The sequence below is a fragment of the Lactuca serriola genome, chromosome 1 (genome assembly GCF_051521515.1).
Source record: "Lactuca serriola cultivar US96UC23 chromosome 1, Lser_US96UC23_V15, whole genome shotgun sequence".
NCBI lineage: Eukaryota > Viridiplantae > Streptophyta > Magnoliopsida > Asterales > Asteraceae > Lactuca > Lactuca serriola.
In genome coordinates, this window is record NC_136408.1 from 201,159,188 (window position 1) to 201,178,678 (window position 19,491).

At 32.1% G+C, this 19,491-nt stretch overlaps 1 protein-coding gene across 1 annotated transcript; it reads right to left on the bottom strand.

Moving 5' to 3' along the window:
* Positions 1 to 4,835: 4,835 nt before the first annotated feature.
* LOC145103017 (10-epi-juneol synthase-like) lies at positions 4,836 to 11,011 on the bottom strand. Its single transcript, XM_079040554.1, has 7 exons — positions 10,792 to 11,011; positions 10,408 to 10,678; positions 9,955 to 10,330; positions 6,106 to 6,324; positions 5,814 to 5,952; positions 5,455 to 5,703; positions 4,836 to 5,222 (listed from the first exon to the last, which is right to left on the bottom strand). The coding sequence occupies exons 1-7, from the start codon at positions 10,966 to 10,968 to the stop codon at positions 4,926 to 4,928; spliced, it is 1,728 nt and encodes a 575-aa protein (XP_078896680.1). The 5' UTR covers positions 10,969 to 11,011; the 3' UTR covers positions 4,836 to 4,925.
* Positions 11,012 to 19,491: the final 8,480 nt, after the last annotated feature.

Genomic DNA, 19,491 nt, shown 5'->3' on the forward strand with positions numbered 1-19,491 from the left:
ACATGGAGCGCACAGAAGATTATAACTGTCAAGGTACTCAAACCCTCGCCTGCTGAGAAGTTCATAAATGTTAATTTCAATATCACTCGAGGATCAGCAAACTCGGTGTCGATTATCTCTCTAGCAAATCTTCCAAATTTAAATCCACACAACTGGATTCTTTTGTTTAATATTCTGCTCACTAATCCAAAAAAATATGAGCCGATACTGGATCACTTGAAGAGGATGTTGGCTTCAGAGGTTGCTGCTATGGATCAGGAGATAGCGAAAGTGATGAACAGGAAGCCAACTGCCAAGCCAACACCGAAACCAGGAGATGTGAACAAAATGAAAATGGGCCAAATAAATTCTGCACATCTCACCGTGATGTTTACAAAAGGCGAAGCTCACAGATTTCTGTTCGCTTTGGTTGATAAACATATGTTTTCAACAGACTGCTCGGAGCATATTATCAACATTATTCATAGGTGTAAGCAGAACTCAGATGCAGACAAGAAGAACTTCACGGACATGTTGCGGTGGTACATAACGTTCCGACATCATATGTTGGCTATCATACCAAAGGTGTTCAAAACTGTAAAGAAGTTCTCTGTTGCTCAACCGAAGTGAGATTTCGGCTCCATTGACGCAAAGGGGGAGATTGTTGAGTTTAATTGTGATGCGTCATGGGCTTGTATTTTGTATCCGGATTGGGCATGTCCATCTGTGATTATCTAGTAGGGTTAGACTATAAATATGCATGCATGTATGTATTAGAATGTATGGAGTTTTTATGTTTATTATTTTGTAACCCTAAACACCTCTATAGTCGAAGTTCTTAATCGAGCTCTTCTGAGGTGTTGAAGCATTAATCATACGACATATTCAAATCCATTCTCGTGTTCATAATTACATTATTAATTGTTTGTCTGCATAGAATCTAACGATCCTAATTGAACTTTGTTTCAACACCATCATCTTCTCCTCAGCCAGATCAGCATCCTCACCATTTTCAATCTGGGCAAGATTAGCTCTTCCATCTTCAGCATGATTGAGAGCCTGCATCTGATCTTCCCACGAGAACTGTTGTGCCACCATAGATTTCTCATTATTCTGAGGCACTTCTTTTTGTTTCCAGCTGGAACCAAAACCCTCTCAGCAATATTCTCAACTCTTGGCTCGATGCACTCATGAGAAAAATGATCTGCATCATGACAGTTGTAACACCGCAGCTTGCTCTTGTTGAAGCCCACTTTCTTATCCACATTCACTCCCCAATTATTCTTTCTAGTTCGCAGAGTGAACTTCTTGCCCTAAACACCGCCATAGCAATTTGCCATGATATGTCCATCTCTTTAACATTCATAGGGTGAATTTGATCGAGTTCTCCAATCAAAACTGGAGGAACTAATTCACCAGCAACAAAGGCATTGTAGCAAATCATGAATCCAACCATCAGAGCCATGTTTTCTTTAGCTCCTTTGGCAGCAGCTGGAGACTACAAGGTGGATTTGGTGGTGGAACCGGACGCAAAGGAGTTGGGAGATACCGTTGGTATACCAAAGGATGGAGGATCATGATGTGAAGAAACAACTGAAAATGCATTGTTAGTGGTTGCTCCTAGCTTGCAGTTGAGTAGGAATTGACATGATTAATTTCTCTCTACTTGTCATCCATGTCACATGCATTGATAATAGCCATCACTTCGGAAATAGAGAGTTTGCTCAGGTCCTTTGTCTTTTTAATCATAGATAAATTCATATCCGAATTCCTGGGAAGTGAATTGAGCAGCTTTTTATTTATCTCAGAGCGAGACAACACAATTCCGACAGTTCTCATTTCCGTGTTAAGAGTAATACAATGTCACAACTGAGCTTCCCAAGAACATGATTGAACATGTTGAATATTTGACGAAGCAGGTTCTGTCTGCTTTGCTTCATATTCTCATTCCATTCATTCACTTCAATCAAGGCTTCCCACAAAGCCTTAGCATATTTATACTCCCTGAAACATTGATCAATATCAGGATACAAATCCATGGTAAGAATGGTCAGTGCTTTCTCATCATCTTCAATCTTGTCGAAGTCCTCATTGGTGTAATCTTTGATTGGCTTGTCAACCACAGTTTTAGCTTCATCATCCAAGGTGGTTGTGATCTTGATTTGACATCTTAGGAAGCTTCTCCACACTTTGCTATCCTTAATCTTGACATATTTCTCAAATCTGAATTTCCATTCAAGAAATTCATCAGCAGTCAGCAGCCGGTGAATTCGAGTTGTTGTCTCCATAACCGAATTAAGATCACTTTGCATTGTAGAAAGAGAAGTGTTCTATGAGTCCATGGTAAACTGAAAAGTAAATGATTTAACCGAAAACTACTAGGTTTGACCGAAAAATCAAAAAGTCAAGATTGTTGACTGAAAACCCTTTAACCGAGAATGTTGACCGAATACCCTGTTTTGACCGATATCGTTGACTGAATACAAAGTTTGACCGATAACTAGACGATTAATCTTGTTGACAGAGAACACTGGTAGCCGCCGAAATCACCTGAAACCTAGCCGAGAACATCTAAATCTAATTGAAAACTCCCAAAAATACTGGAAACACAAAATTGGTAACTTAACAAAACGAATTTCGATCAAAGTATCCAATAAGATGAAGAATACGAAGAACAACAACAACAATTTTTCGGTTATTTTTCGTCGAAAAGGACTTAAAGACACCACAAATACCAAGACAATTCCAAGAAACGTGTAATGTTTAGGCCAAATCGATTGATACCAATCCTTCCTCTCATACCAATTGTAAAATCCGTGATCTAGTGTATCAATCGGAGTCACCAAATTGGTGTGGAATCCCAATCTAATGATTAACCCAAAAACAATTATTATGAATTAAGAACACAATTATCAATCTTCAATGCACACTATATTGATAATAGTCTAGTACATAAGATTTTGAATTGCTCTCGGTTCTCTCTTTCTCTCTAAACTTGATCTCAGCTCTATGGAATGGCCAGCCTCTCTCACAGCTGAAACAACACAATATATATATATATATATATATATATATATATATATATATATGTATGTATATATATATATATATATATATATATATTCATACATACATACATACATACATACATACATACACCTAGACCTAATTACAAAGGGTCGGCCCAAAACCCAACCGAAATCCTCATTAAGCCCACCGAAATCATATGGTGATTTCGGTCCAAACACCACCGAAAACATGGTGTTTTCGGTCCTAGACCGAGAACTCTAAAAGTCATCAAAAGTAAAGTATAAACCATAAATCATGTCCTGATAATTATATCTTAAAATGAAAAATTTGGTTTGTAAAATGGGATGTTACACAACTTCAAGATTTACTAGATAAGGGATTTATTCTCTCGAGTTTGCCTTGCAAAATGTGGAATAGATTTAAGAAATTCAGAGTCAAAATCAGAAAACTCGATGAACACGAATGTGTTTTGAGATTTGAAAACAAGCTTAGAGAAATTTCTGCTATGATACCATTTGTAGGATCATTAGAATCTATAAGAAAGAGATCATAATTTCGAAGACAAAATCATAAGAACACATCAAAGTAAATAAGATCTGATTTGTATTACAGAGTAAAAAGCACTAAATTCCAGTGATTTAAGAAAGCTCTCAAAAGATACTATTTCTAACTATTTGCCCTTATATATGTAATACAAGGAAGTTGGTTAGGGTCTGACCAATTAGGTTAGGACAACTAAGCTAATACAACTATCAAACAAACAAACATAAACTGTGAAGCCAAAGTACAAAAAATATAAAAAACAAACATACAAAATCGAACATACGTTTCACATATACAAAGTGAAGACCAGAACATACAATTTATGAAAATCCAAGATCCATAAAAATGAAGGAATTCTTGAAGTAATGGATGAGGAAAGACCTGAACTGCTCAAGAACTTGAGGATCTAGACATGGTTGTGTATTTGTAAGCAAGGAGCCATTTGAACTGTTGAAGAACTTGAGGATCCAATATAGATGATGACATAGTGGTAGCATGAAAATTATTTTCAACTATAGATGCAACATTATTATAATGTGTTAAATGAGGGTTATATGACTGGAATGATGGTTGAAACGATCTAGATGGTATGTCTTGTTGTTGCTTTGCTTTGTTTGATAACAATGATAATTAAGACTCCTAATGGTTCCTCTATGTGCAGTAGACACATTCATCAAAAGAAACTTTGTAGACCGATCTATCCTTTGGAGTTATATTAATAGCAAATAGGCAAACAATAATCCTAAACGTTGAAAAGACAAACAAATCAAACCCTCGAAACCAATAACCAACAACAACAGACAAACATAAAAGAAAAACCTCGAAATCGACAAGCACTGATAACCAGACAAACTAAACTTTGAACAATCACACCGGATATTGACGAAATAACAGCAACAATCGAAACACTCAAAATGACAAATTCGAAAAGGTTAAAACAGACAAAATGTATAAACTAATCAGAAAATCATACCAATCAATCATAACTTTGTTATCATATAAACTAATGAACACCAGAGACAACATACAGCTAGGGTTTCATTATTGTTTAAAGAAAGTATAGTTACAAAGAAAAGAAAAACTAATTAGGTTAAACCTAACTAAAGGGTTAACGATAGGGTCCAAACCAAAAACAAAAACAGATCCATAAAGTTTATAAACTGCTTCAAACTTCTTACCTTTTCAAATATTTCTAATGTATGAATATGCTTCCTCATGACATCACATAAAGTTTTCATTCATAATAGCGATAATTAACAGAAACTATATGAACCCGATACATATCTTCCGAATGTAGATATAACATATTATTATTAATCATGAAGAAAGTTATTCCCAATGACCAAATTAAATACATGAGAATGACTAGATTATTAATATTTTGGAACAAAATCTATGAATAACAGATTAACATACTCCACAATCGTTGTTTCTGGAAAAGTGAAAGTGTCACTGTACCTATATACCATATCATTCATTCTAGCAAAATTAAGAATGGGTGCAAGAAGTTCCATTGACACTTCGGTTGGCTTAAGACATCCCTCGTTTATATCTTTCCAGTCATTTTCAATCATTTTCTTGAGTTCTTGAACAGCTACATTTTCTGGTACCCCGAAAGTCTTCATATATGTATGTACTGATTCGACTTGTTGTGCTCTTTCACCCTCAAACTTCATATAGACATTTAACTATGTTAAACAGTTTTCATGTTTAATTTTTAAGACAAACTTTTAATTTACTATGTTGTTTGTTGTTAGATAGTTATAAATTTGATTTACATACTTCAATTGTCTGAAATACCGATAATGGTTATTGTAAACATTTGCATGTGGAGGAAACCATTCATTTATTTTCTAAAAGTCGTTGTTTCTATAATGAGATGTGTAATTATGAATTACAAACCTGGAAACTCGTAACATCATTATAAAGTCTTCCAAGTGACATTGTAGCTTCCCCAATATTTGGACGACTCTCATACCAAGCCAAAGCCTCTTTACTGAAAATATCTCCCATAAACATTAAAGGAGAGTATATAAAAACATCGTAGGCAGAAGTAATTAATCCATTCTTCAAATATTCTTCAAATGATGGCACGTGTCTTTGGCATCTCCACTCAGCCTCTTGTAGGTAACCTCCGGCTAGTTTTTGAAACTAGCTTATCATGACAGAAATGAAAATAAAAAAATTAAGAAAAAAGTAAAATATTTAAGTAGACATAAATAATTGGAATCTTCGTTACACAAGGTGAAATGATATCATACTGCTTGTTTTGTAGCATAAACCCTGTTTGCTCTTCCCTCTCTAGATAGTTGTTTTTCAACTTCAGTAAGCTCGTTCAAGAGAATGTTGTAAAATGGTTTAATATACTCCGGAAGTTGTTCCATAGCATTAATTTCCCAACTAAAATTTAAACCATGTTTATCATCAAATAATGGTCGTTTAATGATTTATGTTACTAAAGATATGGAATGAATCACCATTTAAGTTTTTCATCATACAAATTTTTGCTATTTAACATCATATAGGTTAGTAGCATATTCAATAAGAATATACCTGTTTATGGCACCCGTTAGAAGTCGAAGTTCCTCAATAGTACCATATGCATCATATATGTCATCTAACACCAATACTAGTTGTGCCATTTTTGCTAGTATGATTCTAGAATGAGAGTAATGAGGCTCGGGAATTATACCGATTGCCCATAAATAGAGTTCTGGCGTTCTGTCTCTTACAAAAGGAGTTATAGTTTGAAACTTCAAGTCCTTGATCCATCTGAAACAAAAGAATATCAAGCTCTCTCTTATTTTAGGAGCATGAACACTAATATGCTTCTAAATTCTAATAATTATGGCAATGATATTTATACACTAGTATTAACTTGTGTGGAATCTATTTATGTGTATGTTATGTTCGACTAACGAATGAGTAATCCTACTCATAGCATCAACAATTTCCCTTTTATTATTATTGTAGCACAATTAAATCTAAAATACAATGATATTCAAGGAAATGTTGGAGAAATAAGTAAAGACTTTATTTGTTATCTTGCAGCTAGTACTAAAAGAAGGATTATAAATAGCCAACGGAAATTACAGATAGATGATTTGTTATATAATTTAAACGATAAAAAAAGGTAAGAACATGCATTTACTAGGGCCTAAGATTATCTATTACTATGTGCAACATATGTAGAACATGTGAGGATGATTTGCAAACCCGAGAACAAAGGGGATAAGAGAAGTATGTTTCTGCAAGTCTTGGAGTAGATTAGTTGAATATAATAATCTAGGTGGAAAAGTCGATAAATGTAAGCTGTTATTCTATATCATTATCATGTAAGATGTTTCCATATTTTTAGTAAAGAAATCCAAATCTATTTTTATTTTTTATTTTTTTTTGGGCTAGGAATAATGACTTTAACTTCGGATTTTGAGAAACTTTATAAAAGGTTATTTTGAAGGTAACAGAGCCCATGATCATTAAGAATATCTATCTCACTTTCCAATAATTTATAAACCGGCCCAAATTTTAACAAGATTAATAGATTACGTGGTTTATCTCTAGGTCCAAAAAAAAAATCTCCAACTATGTCATTTCATACTTTCTGTTAACAAAAAAGTTCAGCATTTCATTAAGCTCTTTTCTGGTTTTTCTATATATAATAGTTTCTCGTTGCGCTTCTTGTTTTTTTTTACATGACTGAGAGACTAAAAAGAAAAGGGCAATAGTTATATGTGAGATGAGATGAAAATGTGTGACAATAGTGTAAATTAAAAAGGGTAACAGTTATTTTAAAGAGGAAGAAAGACATTGATTATCAATCCAAAAGAATGGTTATGCGTGGGAGGACTTGACTTAAAAGAAAAAGGCAATGGATGTATATGCTATTAGATTCTGGAAAATCTCCAAAAAAAATTATAAAATTTTGGTTCAATTTATGAAAAAGTCGCAAATTAAATTTTATTTATAGAAAAACACAGAGTACCGGTTAAAACTTCGAAAAAACACTTTTCGGCCGGTTTCGCAGATTTTGCAGGTATTCTGTCATTTTTCGTTACTTTGCTCAAAATTTTAGGACATTTCCAAAAATTACACAATAACCAAAATATTGAGACTTTTTTGAAAATTACCATGAAATTAATGGATATTATTATTAACAAATCATTTATAAACATAAAAAATATTTTTATTATAAAAAAAGGAAATACATTTGTTGTTAATTTTAGGAATAAATTGGTGGTCCAAGTACTCTATTGCTTCCTGACCATTCAAACTCTCTACGTTCTTCCTATGCATTGTTGTGGGTATGATGATGAGATAAACTTAGTTAACATTCCTCTAATGTTGGTGTTTCTCTTATGTTGTTTAACCTAACTACAAACCAACATTCATACATTTCATGTTAACAACCATCGGCTAACACACATCTATAAAATGTGAAAATTAAACCGTGAATGATAATTTATATGGAAACAAGTGAAGGGTTATTATCTATTTAAATTGTCATTCAAAGTTCACTTTTCACTCTCGATAGATGTATGTAATTTTATGGTTGTTAACGGATAATATTTGGAGGTTAGGTGGTAGTTCTGTTAAAGAACATAATGAAAGATCTATATGTTCGTGTAATTATATTTTCTAATAACACGTGATCATACATGCCTAATAGTAATTAGACACTTATTGATTGTGTATTAATAAATATTATTAACTCTTGTATTGGTCACGCCTAACAGAGTACTTCTCAATATGACATCAACAACGATACATAGGAAGAACATAGCGACTTTGAAGTGGTCAACAAACAATAGAGAAGTACATAGCGGACCATTCTATTCCTAGAAATTAACAACAAATGTATTTCTTTTGTTTATAATTAAAAAAATTATGTTTATAAATGATTTGTTAATAATAATATCCATTAATTTCATAGTAATTTTCAAAAAAGTCCCAATATTTTGGTTATCGGGTAATTTTCAGAAAAATCTTAATATTTTGAGCAAACTAACGAAAAAGGACAGAATACAGACTAAATCTACTAAACCGGCCGAAAAGGGTTTTTTCAAAGTTTTAGCCGGTATTCTGTGCTTTTCTATAAACAAAAATTAGTTCCAGACTTTTTCATAAATCAGACTAAAATATTATGACTTTTCTGGAAATTTCCGTTAGATTCTCATACAACTATTATCTTTTTTCTTGTAAGTCTCTGGGTTTTTCCAATCATTACTCTTTTTGTTAAAGTCTTTGGGTCATTCCACATACAACTATATATCTATGATTTTTACCATCTCAAAATAAAAACATCATCACATATCAAACATCCTCCCGATATTTTTCAGTTTTGTATATAACCATATTAGGTGTGAGACTTATGTATTATATGAGTTTATTTAAAAGTTGATTAAACATGACATTTAAACATTTGAAGTTTGAATTTATAAAAAAAATGAGAAAACTAGTAAATTATTGAAATTAAAGAGGGTTTTTTTTAAAAAAAATTAAACAAATAATTTAGATAAATAAACAAAGAAAACTAATAAGACTTTAATTTAGTAATTCTGAAATTAGAACGTATTAATATACATTTATTATTATTACATTTAAATATTATGTGAAAATTTAATAAAATAAAAAAATTATAAAATAACATAGAAAAAAATGAAAAAATAAAAAACCATGTGACATAATACACTAGAAAAGGACAAGTGACAAAACTATTATTAGGAGGATAATGATACCATGCTAAAAAAAAATTGCACTCAACAATCATTCGGAAGAGTTAGAAAATTTTGTAGGTTTTTATTAAAAGATAGATAAGTTTTACAATTTTCGGAATTAAGCCAAAACGTTTTTGTTACAAGAAAACCAACAACTTCCCAAAATTTCTATTTTGTTTATTTGCCAAAGTTAGCATACAAAACCGGATATTCAATCTAAATAAAAATAAAAAATCGAAAACACTGTAGGTTGTAATTTGAAATATCTTTTGGTGTAAATCGTAAACATGAAAGTTTTACATCTTTTCCAAGTTAACCATTAATAAAAATGTTGGTATTCACAAATAATAAACAAACAATTTTCATTAATACTTTTACATTTATAAAGCCAATAAATATTTATTGTATTCTAAAGTTTATCACAACATAAAAATATAATTTTTTTATTAATTAATTAATATAAAATATATAAAATAATATATAGGTCTGATATGTAAATAAGTAAAGCGACGCTTATGTATAAACCTTTATATATGTTGTTAATGGAATGTGCGATGAGTTTTTGTATTACAAACATTATATGTTTAAGGATCTTTTAAAAATCATTACTGATTTTTTAGTTTATTAGAGAAATATAAATCAATAACTAGAAACGTTTGTGAAGCTTGGTTAATTCTTAACTTACTTTGTGAAAATGCATAGTTCTTCTCTGTGTAGTTGCTGCAGGTAGTTGAAGTGTGTATTTGCAAGATTTGATAGTGACTCATATGTAGAACATTCTTCTTCATAGTTCGAAAAATATAGCCTTGCTTCTACTATATGCATCCCTCGATGTGAAGGGCTCCTCAACGCCTGTCTCACCTGCCGTGCAAGATTACCTTCAAGAGTATCTACCAAATCTACAAGTTGAGCTTCTATGAAGACGAAGGCTTCATCTAAAATAGATTCTCCTCTGATTCTCAGTTGTGTAGATTCATAAAAACTTAACATGCCCCTTACATCATCTGTAATATATTCCTTGAATTTACCTGAGTTATAGTCTTTGAACTTCTTAAACACATCTGTGCAATTATATATAGCAAACAGTTTTAACAATAAGACATGCCTCAAACTTTGTTTAAAATCATGATTAACATACCACAAGACAACTTATAACCATGTTGTCTGAAAACTTGGAAGTTGATTGAAGTCGTATAAAGATCAGCTTGATCATAATCTTCCATGTTCAACTCCTTGAAAAGTTTGTCAAGTTGATATTCAATCTCTTCCGCGAACATATACCTCAAGCCAAGACGGTATACAGAATTGATCAAACATAATTTCGCATTTGAATCGATGTTTGGATTAATTATCAATCTTCTCAGCTCTTCTTTTCGCTCGTCAATGGCTTTAGCATATGCTTCCAACTCCTAAGAGGAAACCACACGTAGTTAATTATAACCAAATGATACAATAAAAACCCCTCCTAATTACATGAGGGCATGCATGGTTCGAGTCTGTAATTAATGGGAAGTACTCTTACCAAATAGTCAACAGTTAACGACAATAAATGATCATCCCAGATAGGCGGAGGGAAGTTGGCAAAAGGACGAACTGGATCTGTGTTGGTTTGGTTGTTTTCTTTTAGGGTAGTATTAGATTCATTTTGGGCCATTCTTGAAGGTTTTGATGTAGTTTTGGTTAAAGTTGTATGGATCATGACTGTAATAATCTTAGGGGTACTTATAGTCTATGCAGCCCAATATGGTGTACTATTTTCTAATCAGCATAGGATGGAAGATATACATATAACGTCATTGGATAGCTTGGATATCTAAATATCCAAAGACAAATAGAGATTGTGTTTATGATTTTTCAATTTGGTAACACAAAAAGTTGTTTGGTGGGCCTTTTCGTATTTTGGATAGATACAAATAATTTGATCATATTCAATTATCTTTCATGATTGAAATGGAATATCATAAAGAAATATATGTAATAATTGGTTTTTGTGGTCTAAATTTTTTAGATCATATTACAAAAATGATGAGTGTGACACGGTACAAACTACAATTTCAGTCCATTAATTTTTTTATTTCCATACATCGAACAAAACTCATGATTGGAATAGTCCAATTTTTATTTGGTTGTGATTTTCATCCATGTAACTGAAAATGAGTGTTACATATTCTAAAGTACCAATTATTACATTAAATTATATGAATTGTATCTATGATTTGTGGTACTTTTCGTGTTGGATAACCTAACTTTTTTTTTTAAAAACTCTTAATGTCTTTATAGTTCCGTTTTGTTTCGATTTTGGTCCATAATCAATATGCAATGACAAATTTGGCCAATGTGGTTTTTTTACCACTTTATATTTATTAACTTATTAAAAAAATAGAGATGTTGGTCCCTTTATTCTTCTACTTCCCTATACCTAAAGATGGAGACATAAAACCTTCCGCTACAAGAAAAAAGACATGTAACTATATTTTTTTGAGTTTAAAAAATGTGACCATACCCCTATAGTCACATTGTTTTTTTTGTCGAAAGTGATCGTATGTCGTTACATACTAGACATCTTATGGTAACATTAAATTTAAGCATTTAAAAGTGTGACCCTTGCATAAAAAAGTGTGGCTATTTTCAAGGATTTTATCGAATATATGGTCGTAAATACTTTTTAGATAAAAATTTCATTAATAAAGTAGCGTTAGTTGTCTCTATGTCGACAAGAATGTGTTATTAGTGTGGCATTTGGTATTTTTTGTGAAACATAAACTTGTTAAGTATGACTATAACCTACCTTTTAGTCACATATAAAAAGTAATTTAAAACAAGATGATTTTATTTTAAACCATGGTTAGTTTATATTTGATGTGACTACTATTTACCCTTTAGTTACATTAGTTATGTTTAAGCATAATATATTATATTATTTATTTACACAAAGAAAACTCATAAAAAAAAATATGTGACCATGGTTTGGTATTAGTTTTGTATAATTGTTAAAACCATCACTAAATATTATTTATAACAACGCATTTTATCTAAATTATGTAGCTATTTGATACATTTTAGTGACATTTATTTACGATAAAGTGTGACATATAATATCATTTAGTCACATAAAGAGCAAAATGTTAATTGTTAAAGCTAGCGTTGAATAGTATCTATAACAACACATAGTTTCTAATTGTTGTGGTTATTTGTTACCCTTTTGTGAAATTCACTCATATTAAAGTGTGACATATGACATCATTTAGTCACATAAAAAAAACATATAAGAACAAAATGTAACCATTGTTTACTTTCAGGTAATAGATAATTGTTAAAACCATCAATGAATATTAATTTTAGCAACATATTTTTTCTATATGATGTGACTATTTATTACCCTTTAGTGACATTAATTTTCAGAGAAACGTGACATACAGAGTCATTTAGTCATACAAAAAAACATTTAAAGAATAAAATATTACCATTATTTGTTTTTCATGATACATTACTGTTAAAAATATTGTTGAATAGTACTTATAGCAACACATTTTTTTTTCTAATAATCTTGACAGAAGTCATAGTAATCTCAAAACTAAGAGTGTATAGAGAATGTACAAGTTTGACTTCATGAGAGGAAGTTATGCTTTTTAGAAGTTTCAGTATAACAGTGTATAAACCAAAATTGAGATCGATCGATTGTTAGGAAAAACAACCTAAACGAGAGTTGAAGATCTCATATATATGATTTCGCCAATATAAAGATAGTCAATAATGGAATTCATATGAGAGAGTTATGATTTTTAAACGGGTTTTAACAGTCTAAGTCAGTTAAAACTATAACGTTAAAAAAATCAAAATTAGCCGACGGAGTCTAAACGAAAGTTGTAGATCTCGTTGATAGATATGTGTGGATATAAAACCCGTCGAAAACGGCGCTTGTACGGACACATGCCCCGATCGCTTGCAGCCACATGCCCCGACCGCTTGCACGACACGCACTGACGCATAGACGCGGTCTACCAAATTTTTGCCACGTTTCATGCGATGGTTGGAGCCACATCAATACTCCTGACCAGATTCGCATCGTGTATCTATATTACGTGACACGCATCCTCTTTTCAGCCCAATATATATATATATATATATATATATATATATATATATATATATATATATATATATATATATATATATATATATATATATATATATATAATTCAATTTTCATTGACTTCTCACACCACCTATTAATTCTCTCTTAACTCATAAGGCCGATTGTGAGGTCTTTCTTCGAGATTCGGAGTACCTTTGTTTAGCAAAGCTCTGAGGAAGTGATCCGAGCAGATAGAAGTGATCGGTATTGAGGTCCTGCCCGCGGCTATTCGGGTTTTTGTTAGAAAATATCTATAAGTGAAGCTACACTTACTAGACTTTTTGGATAACTCGTATTCATAATTATAGTCGTTATTAGGACCTTATAAATGCTAGATTCGTCAATAATTCTTGTTATAGTGTTCAATTATCTACATAAGGAAGATGTGTCTAGAATGGTCATGTTGTCTTGGTTGTTGGATTTAAGAAAGACTATACACCGAAATGATCCTGCATCCCGGCTTTCTGGCTTGGTTGATCCTTATTTTATAGAAGGTTCATTATTCATTGGGATTTCTGAAGGATCTAGTCTTCATTTACCAAATCGTCATAGAAATTAATAGGTTAGAGTATTATAGGTTAATACTTGTTCGATGCGTTATCTGCCAATTAAATTGACAGTAGAATCGCCTTGATAGCTATAAATCTTCCAAGTAATTGTCCAAGTGAGTTTTCTCACTATGTTATGTGCTCCAGTATATATCATTTGTATGTTAGGATATAGTTTCCATGTAGAATGTTATTAGGCTAGTTCTATTATTTACCAGCAATATTATATTAATGCATGTTGTAATAAATATATGTGTTAAGTTGAGGGCGAACTAGCTTCTGCTGAAGGTTAATAGACTCGGGCGGAATAGCATTATATTAAGTCCAAAGTGATGAACAACTATATGTTGTATGTAAAAAGGGGCGAACCAGTTTTGTGTTGAAGGCCAAGGGCAGACTAGCTTTTTGTTTATGGTCATAATGTGTATACATTTATATCTATTGTGGGATATGATATTTTGGAGAACTCATTAAGCCTAGCGCTTACCCAGTTGTTATAAATGTTTTTCACGTATTTCGTATGAAAGGCAAGGTTCGGATGTACACACGCACATTCACAATCATGTTTCCGCATTATACTTTGATGTAATTGAATATTTAAATAAGTAAAAATGAAAATTTTGGGTTGGAAACTAGGGCATTACAAAAAATACGACAATTGTTTTCTTTCGGTAATACATAATTGTTCAAACAATCATTGAATAATTTTTCAATATGATATGGCTATTTTTTACCCTTTAGTGACATTCATTTACACTAAAAGCGTGACATATGAAAACATTTATTCACAAAAACAAAATATATAAAGAAAAAAAATGTGACCATTGTGTGTTTTCTTGATACATAATTGTTAAAATGAACTAAATATTGCGTATAGCAACATAATTTTTCTAATTGATGTGGCTATTTGTTATCCTTTAGTGATATTTATTTATCTTCAAATGTGACGTATCGTATCATTTAGTTACATAAAGATAACTCATAAAGAAAATAATTTGACCATTGTGTGCTTTTGGTGATAGATAATTGTTAAAACCATCGTTGTATATTGCAACATATTTTTCTAATTTATGTGGCTACTTGTTACCCTTTGGTGACATTCATTTACATATAATCATGACATATGATATCATTAGTCACATAAAGAAAAGTGATAAAGAAAAGAATATGACCATTGTTTGCATTTGGTGATACATAATTGTGAAATCCATCGCAGTTTTCTCTAACTTGTATACCTATTTGTTACCAGTTAGCTACATTTCATTTTCGTGATCATAGATCTAATTAACATTAGGTCACAATTATGAATGGACATCTTAAAATATTTAAAAAACATATTATAGGAGTAAACATGAATTAAATAAAATAGTATGAATCCTTAACCCAAATTAAATAATATACACAAATGTTGTAATCAAAATATACCTAGCATGGATACAAACGGAATATGAAATATAAGTAATAAAATGAAATCTATATTACTTCTTCAACTTATTAACCCTGTTACTTGTCTTTAGCGCATCAATCGATATGTAAGATATTTTGCATTTTTTAGAGTTGCCAATATTATTGTCCTTAGTTAAAGTTGTAGTCAGTACCTATAGCAACACAAGTTCTACATATCATTAAACATTAAAACAAAAATGATTAAAAGAAAAAATATAATTTAAAAGATATAACAGAATAAACAAACCTATCCATGTAATATGACAAGGCCTTTTGTCTAAGCAACAAAACCTTAAGTCCTTCTCTATCTAATTTGTGTTCGGTGGTTTGATTTGGTAAATATGCATTCTCCTTTAACACTTCTTCAATAGATACTTTATAGTATTCATCTTTCAGTGGAATCACATGAAGATATTGTTTCTCTTATGACAAATAAGCTTTACAATTGGCAACAAGGCTTCTTGATGTTGGTTCTACTATGTATAGATTACACTTATCTCCTACAATGATTTATATCCTAGTAACACACATGTACACACATGTACACACATACGTACACATACATACACACACACACACACACACACATATATATATATATATATATATATATATATATAGGATGACGTAATACATACTTGTATGACTTTTTCTTGTTGAGTTTGTGATGTTTTTGGGTGCATACTTGTTTATACTTGTTTTTTTTTTCAAATTCCTTAAAACCATAAATATAGTCATATATGTGAAATCTAAAATTATTGGAAAGAATATAGTAAAGTTTTGGACTTGACAACTTTTCACTTACTTGTTTTACAGATTCGTTTGTCTTGTTTGTATTTTTTCTGGATTGGATTGCATTCAGATCTAATATTATTTTCCATTGAAATTTCTTGCATAAATAAGCAAATAAAATTACCTACATAAATAAAGAAATAAATTATAAGTTGATTTTATGTAAATTAAAAAAAACAATATTATGCATTATAACAATGTTAACTATTTACTTACTGGTGATGATGATTCCATTATGCATTATAACAATGTTAACTATTTACTTACTGGAGATGATGATTCCTTTGACTTTGTTTTATTTTTGGTTGGGACTGTAGTTGGCTCTAATTCAACATTCTTGCCCAGTGATGAAATTTCCTTCATAAATAAAGAAGAAAACTATAACTAGATTTTGTCTAAATAAAATAAATCAATCTTCTGCAGTAAAAGGATGTTAACTTCCTACTTACCTGTGTAAATCATTCGTTTGGCCTTTTGATAGTTTATTTTATTTCCTTCTTTCTTACCGTTTATTTTAGTATTTTTTTTGCTCTTTTTATTGTTATTACATTGTATATTCTTTATTTTCTTTATCAAGGATCGTATCGGGTACTTTCTATTTGGTATGAGGTATTTTGTAGGGTTTTGGACCTTGTTGCAGTTGTGTATTAGCTTGGAGACGGTCATTGTGGACTTTTGAGGCACTATTTGCCTTTTTGGATCCATCAAAGAGGAAGTGGGCATAAAATGTTGATGACTTGGACGAAGTGGGCTTATGAAGAAGGGTCTTGGATTCTTATTTTGGGCTTGGACTATCCATATTTTGAAACTCTAAGATGATTTGCCAAATTTGAATCATGTGAGGTGTGGAGGGGACCAAGGGAATCTTGAGTAGTGGGGTGGTGTAGTGGAGAAAAAAGAGTCATTAGCATTCCAGCAACACTTGCGAGGGTGGAGTATCAGTCGCTCAATACTTGCGAGGGTACCCCTCACAACTGCACACTTTGGGGCATTTTGGTTATTTTGCTCATGATTTACTTTTGGGGTTAGGTCTAGCAGCTCACACTTCGATTTTCCACCATTAGAGAGCATTGGAGGCGATTTTTTGAAGCTTGATACACATTCTTCTCATCTTTCTAAATAATTGTTAGTTTCTTGATGCAAAAACACTTTAGTGATTGTTATCTTGTTGCGATGAGTGTCTAGTTTCTTCATTTTGGTTAACTTTGGCTAAAACACTTGGATATTTTTGGGTTTTGAAGGATTCATGCTTAATTTTCATGTATCTTATGTTTATGATTCTAGTTCATATTTCTTATGCTTGTTTAATACTTTAATCATGAGCTTGGTACTTGAATGAGCAATTGTTGCTTTATTTCCTTGGTTTAGAATTGAATCATTGAATTTACTTAGAACAACGGATTTATGATGGTAGAAATCATCTCTAGCTTATGAATAATGAGTCCTTTATGGATGTGTAATCATTGACGTCCACTAGGAATTGGCGATTCCATCATTCTTAAGGCTAATCAACCTTCTTGGGTTCAATTGGTTCAATTCAATCCTTAATTTTGATTAAGAATATGTGTTGTGTGCTTCCCCAACCATTATACTACCTATGAGGATTCTTGACATATCATTCATCATGATTGCGATAACCAATTTGGGATGAATGATAAGATTCATATTGAATCCTAATGATAAGCACACAAATGTTCGTTATGTTGAATTGCCTTGGTTTACCAATTATATCTAATATTTGAGCATCTCACCATCTTGCTTAATTGTAAGCTTTTTAGTTATTCAAGTCTTTTACTTTTCAAGCAATCATAAAACCCCCTTTTTAGTTTAATTGTAGTTCATTAGTTTTATTACACTAGTTCTATTGGATTGCATTGATGATTTAATACAACATTTCCCCGAGGATCGATACCCCTTTTTACAAATATTACGTTTTATTTGCAGCCAGGGTGTATTTTGCTTAGTGGACTTGACATCCTACCAAGTTTTGGCGCCGTTGCTGGGGAAATTGGTTATTGTTATTTTATTGTTTATGCCTATGTCTACAAGAACCGATGAACTACTCTACAATCCGGATATTGAAAAAGAAGCAAAAATGTTGAAAAAGTTACCCAAACAAGCAAAACAACAACAACTTGTTCATGCTTCTTCCTCTTCTCCACTAATCAACATAGAAGATCAAGTTCATACTTCAAGCGACATCGACACCGAACCGAGCTCTCCAATTGTTGGTCATTCCTTTTAGGACATTCCATTTGAAAACTACGTAGCCATGAATCATACTCCACCTCACAATCCCAACCAAAACCCAAACAATCATGATAACAATACCCCACCCCAACAACCAACACAATAACAACAACACCAAGAGCATCTCATAGGTATGCCACCTTAGAATCAGTCCCTCCTCACCCAAATCAACCCAATTATCAACCACCACAACCACAAAACCAAAACTTCCACCAAAACAACCAACCTCAAAACAATGCTCTTCAAGTTCAACAGCAACAAGCACATCAACCAAATCAACCCAATTACCGACAACCTCTAATGTTCCAACACCCAATGTACCCACAAAAACAACCCCCTACAACTGATATCCTATCTAGTAACCTTATCCACCACAAATGTACAATCACCAACAATACCCATATCCAAATTATCAACAACCTCCCAGTTACATGCAAGAATATACCAATAACTCTAATCCACCCAATCCCCCTCAAGAGTTGACACTTCGAAAAATGACGGTGACGGATGTTACTCACACACCTCTTAGTATTGTTTATCATGAAAACCTCCAAGGGACTGAATTGGAGTCAAGTTTCATACATCAACTGTAACACCCATAAAATTCATGAAAAATTTAAACTTTTAAAAACATTCAAAATTGTCATTGTTTATAACTTGTTTTCAAAATAAGTTTCATATCAGAGATATCCCAAAATCGTGAAACAAAAACATGAGGAGGTGTACGATCACGCCTTTGCCTTCCCGCGATCTTCGAAAGTACCTGAAACATAATCCAAAATTGTACGTCGAAAGCTTAGTGAGTTCTGTCAAAATACCAATACAACAACAACACACATATAATAACAACATACCATGAGCCCAATAAAGCATCAGGTTGGAATGCCCTATGCCCTCCACCTTCGGGTTGGAATTCCAACATACTATGGGTCCAGTCAACCTTCAGGTTGGAATACCCCCGACCCTCAACCATCGAGTTGGAATGCCAACATACTAAGGGTCCAATCATCCTCGAGATTGAATACCCTCGACCCTCAACCAACGGGTTGGA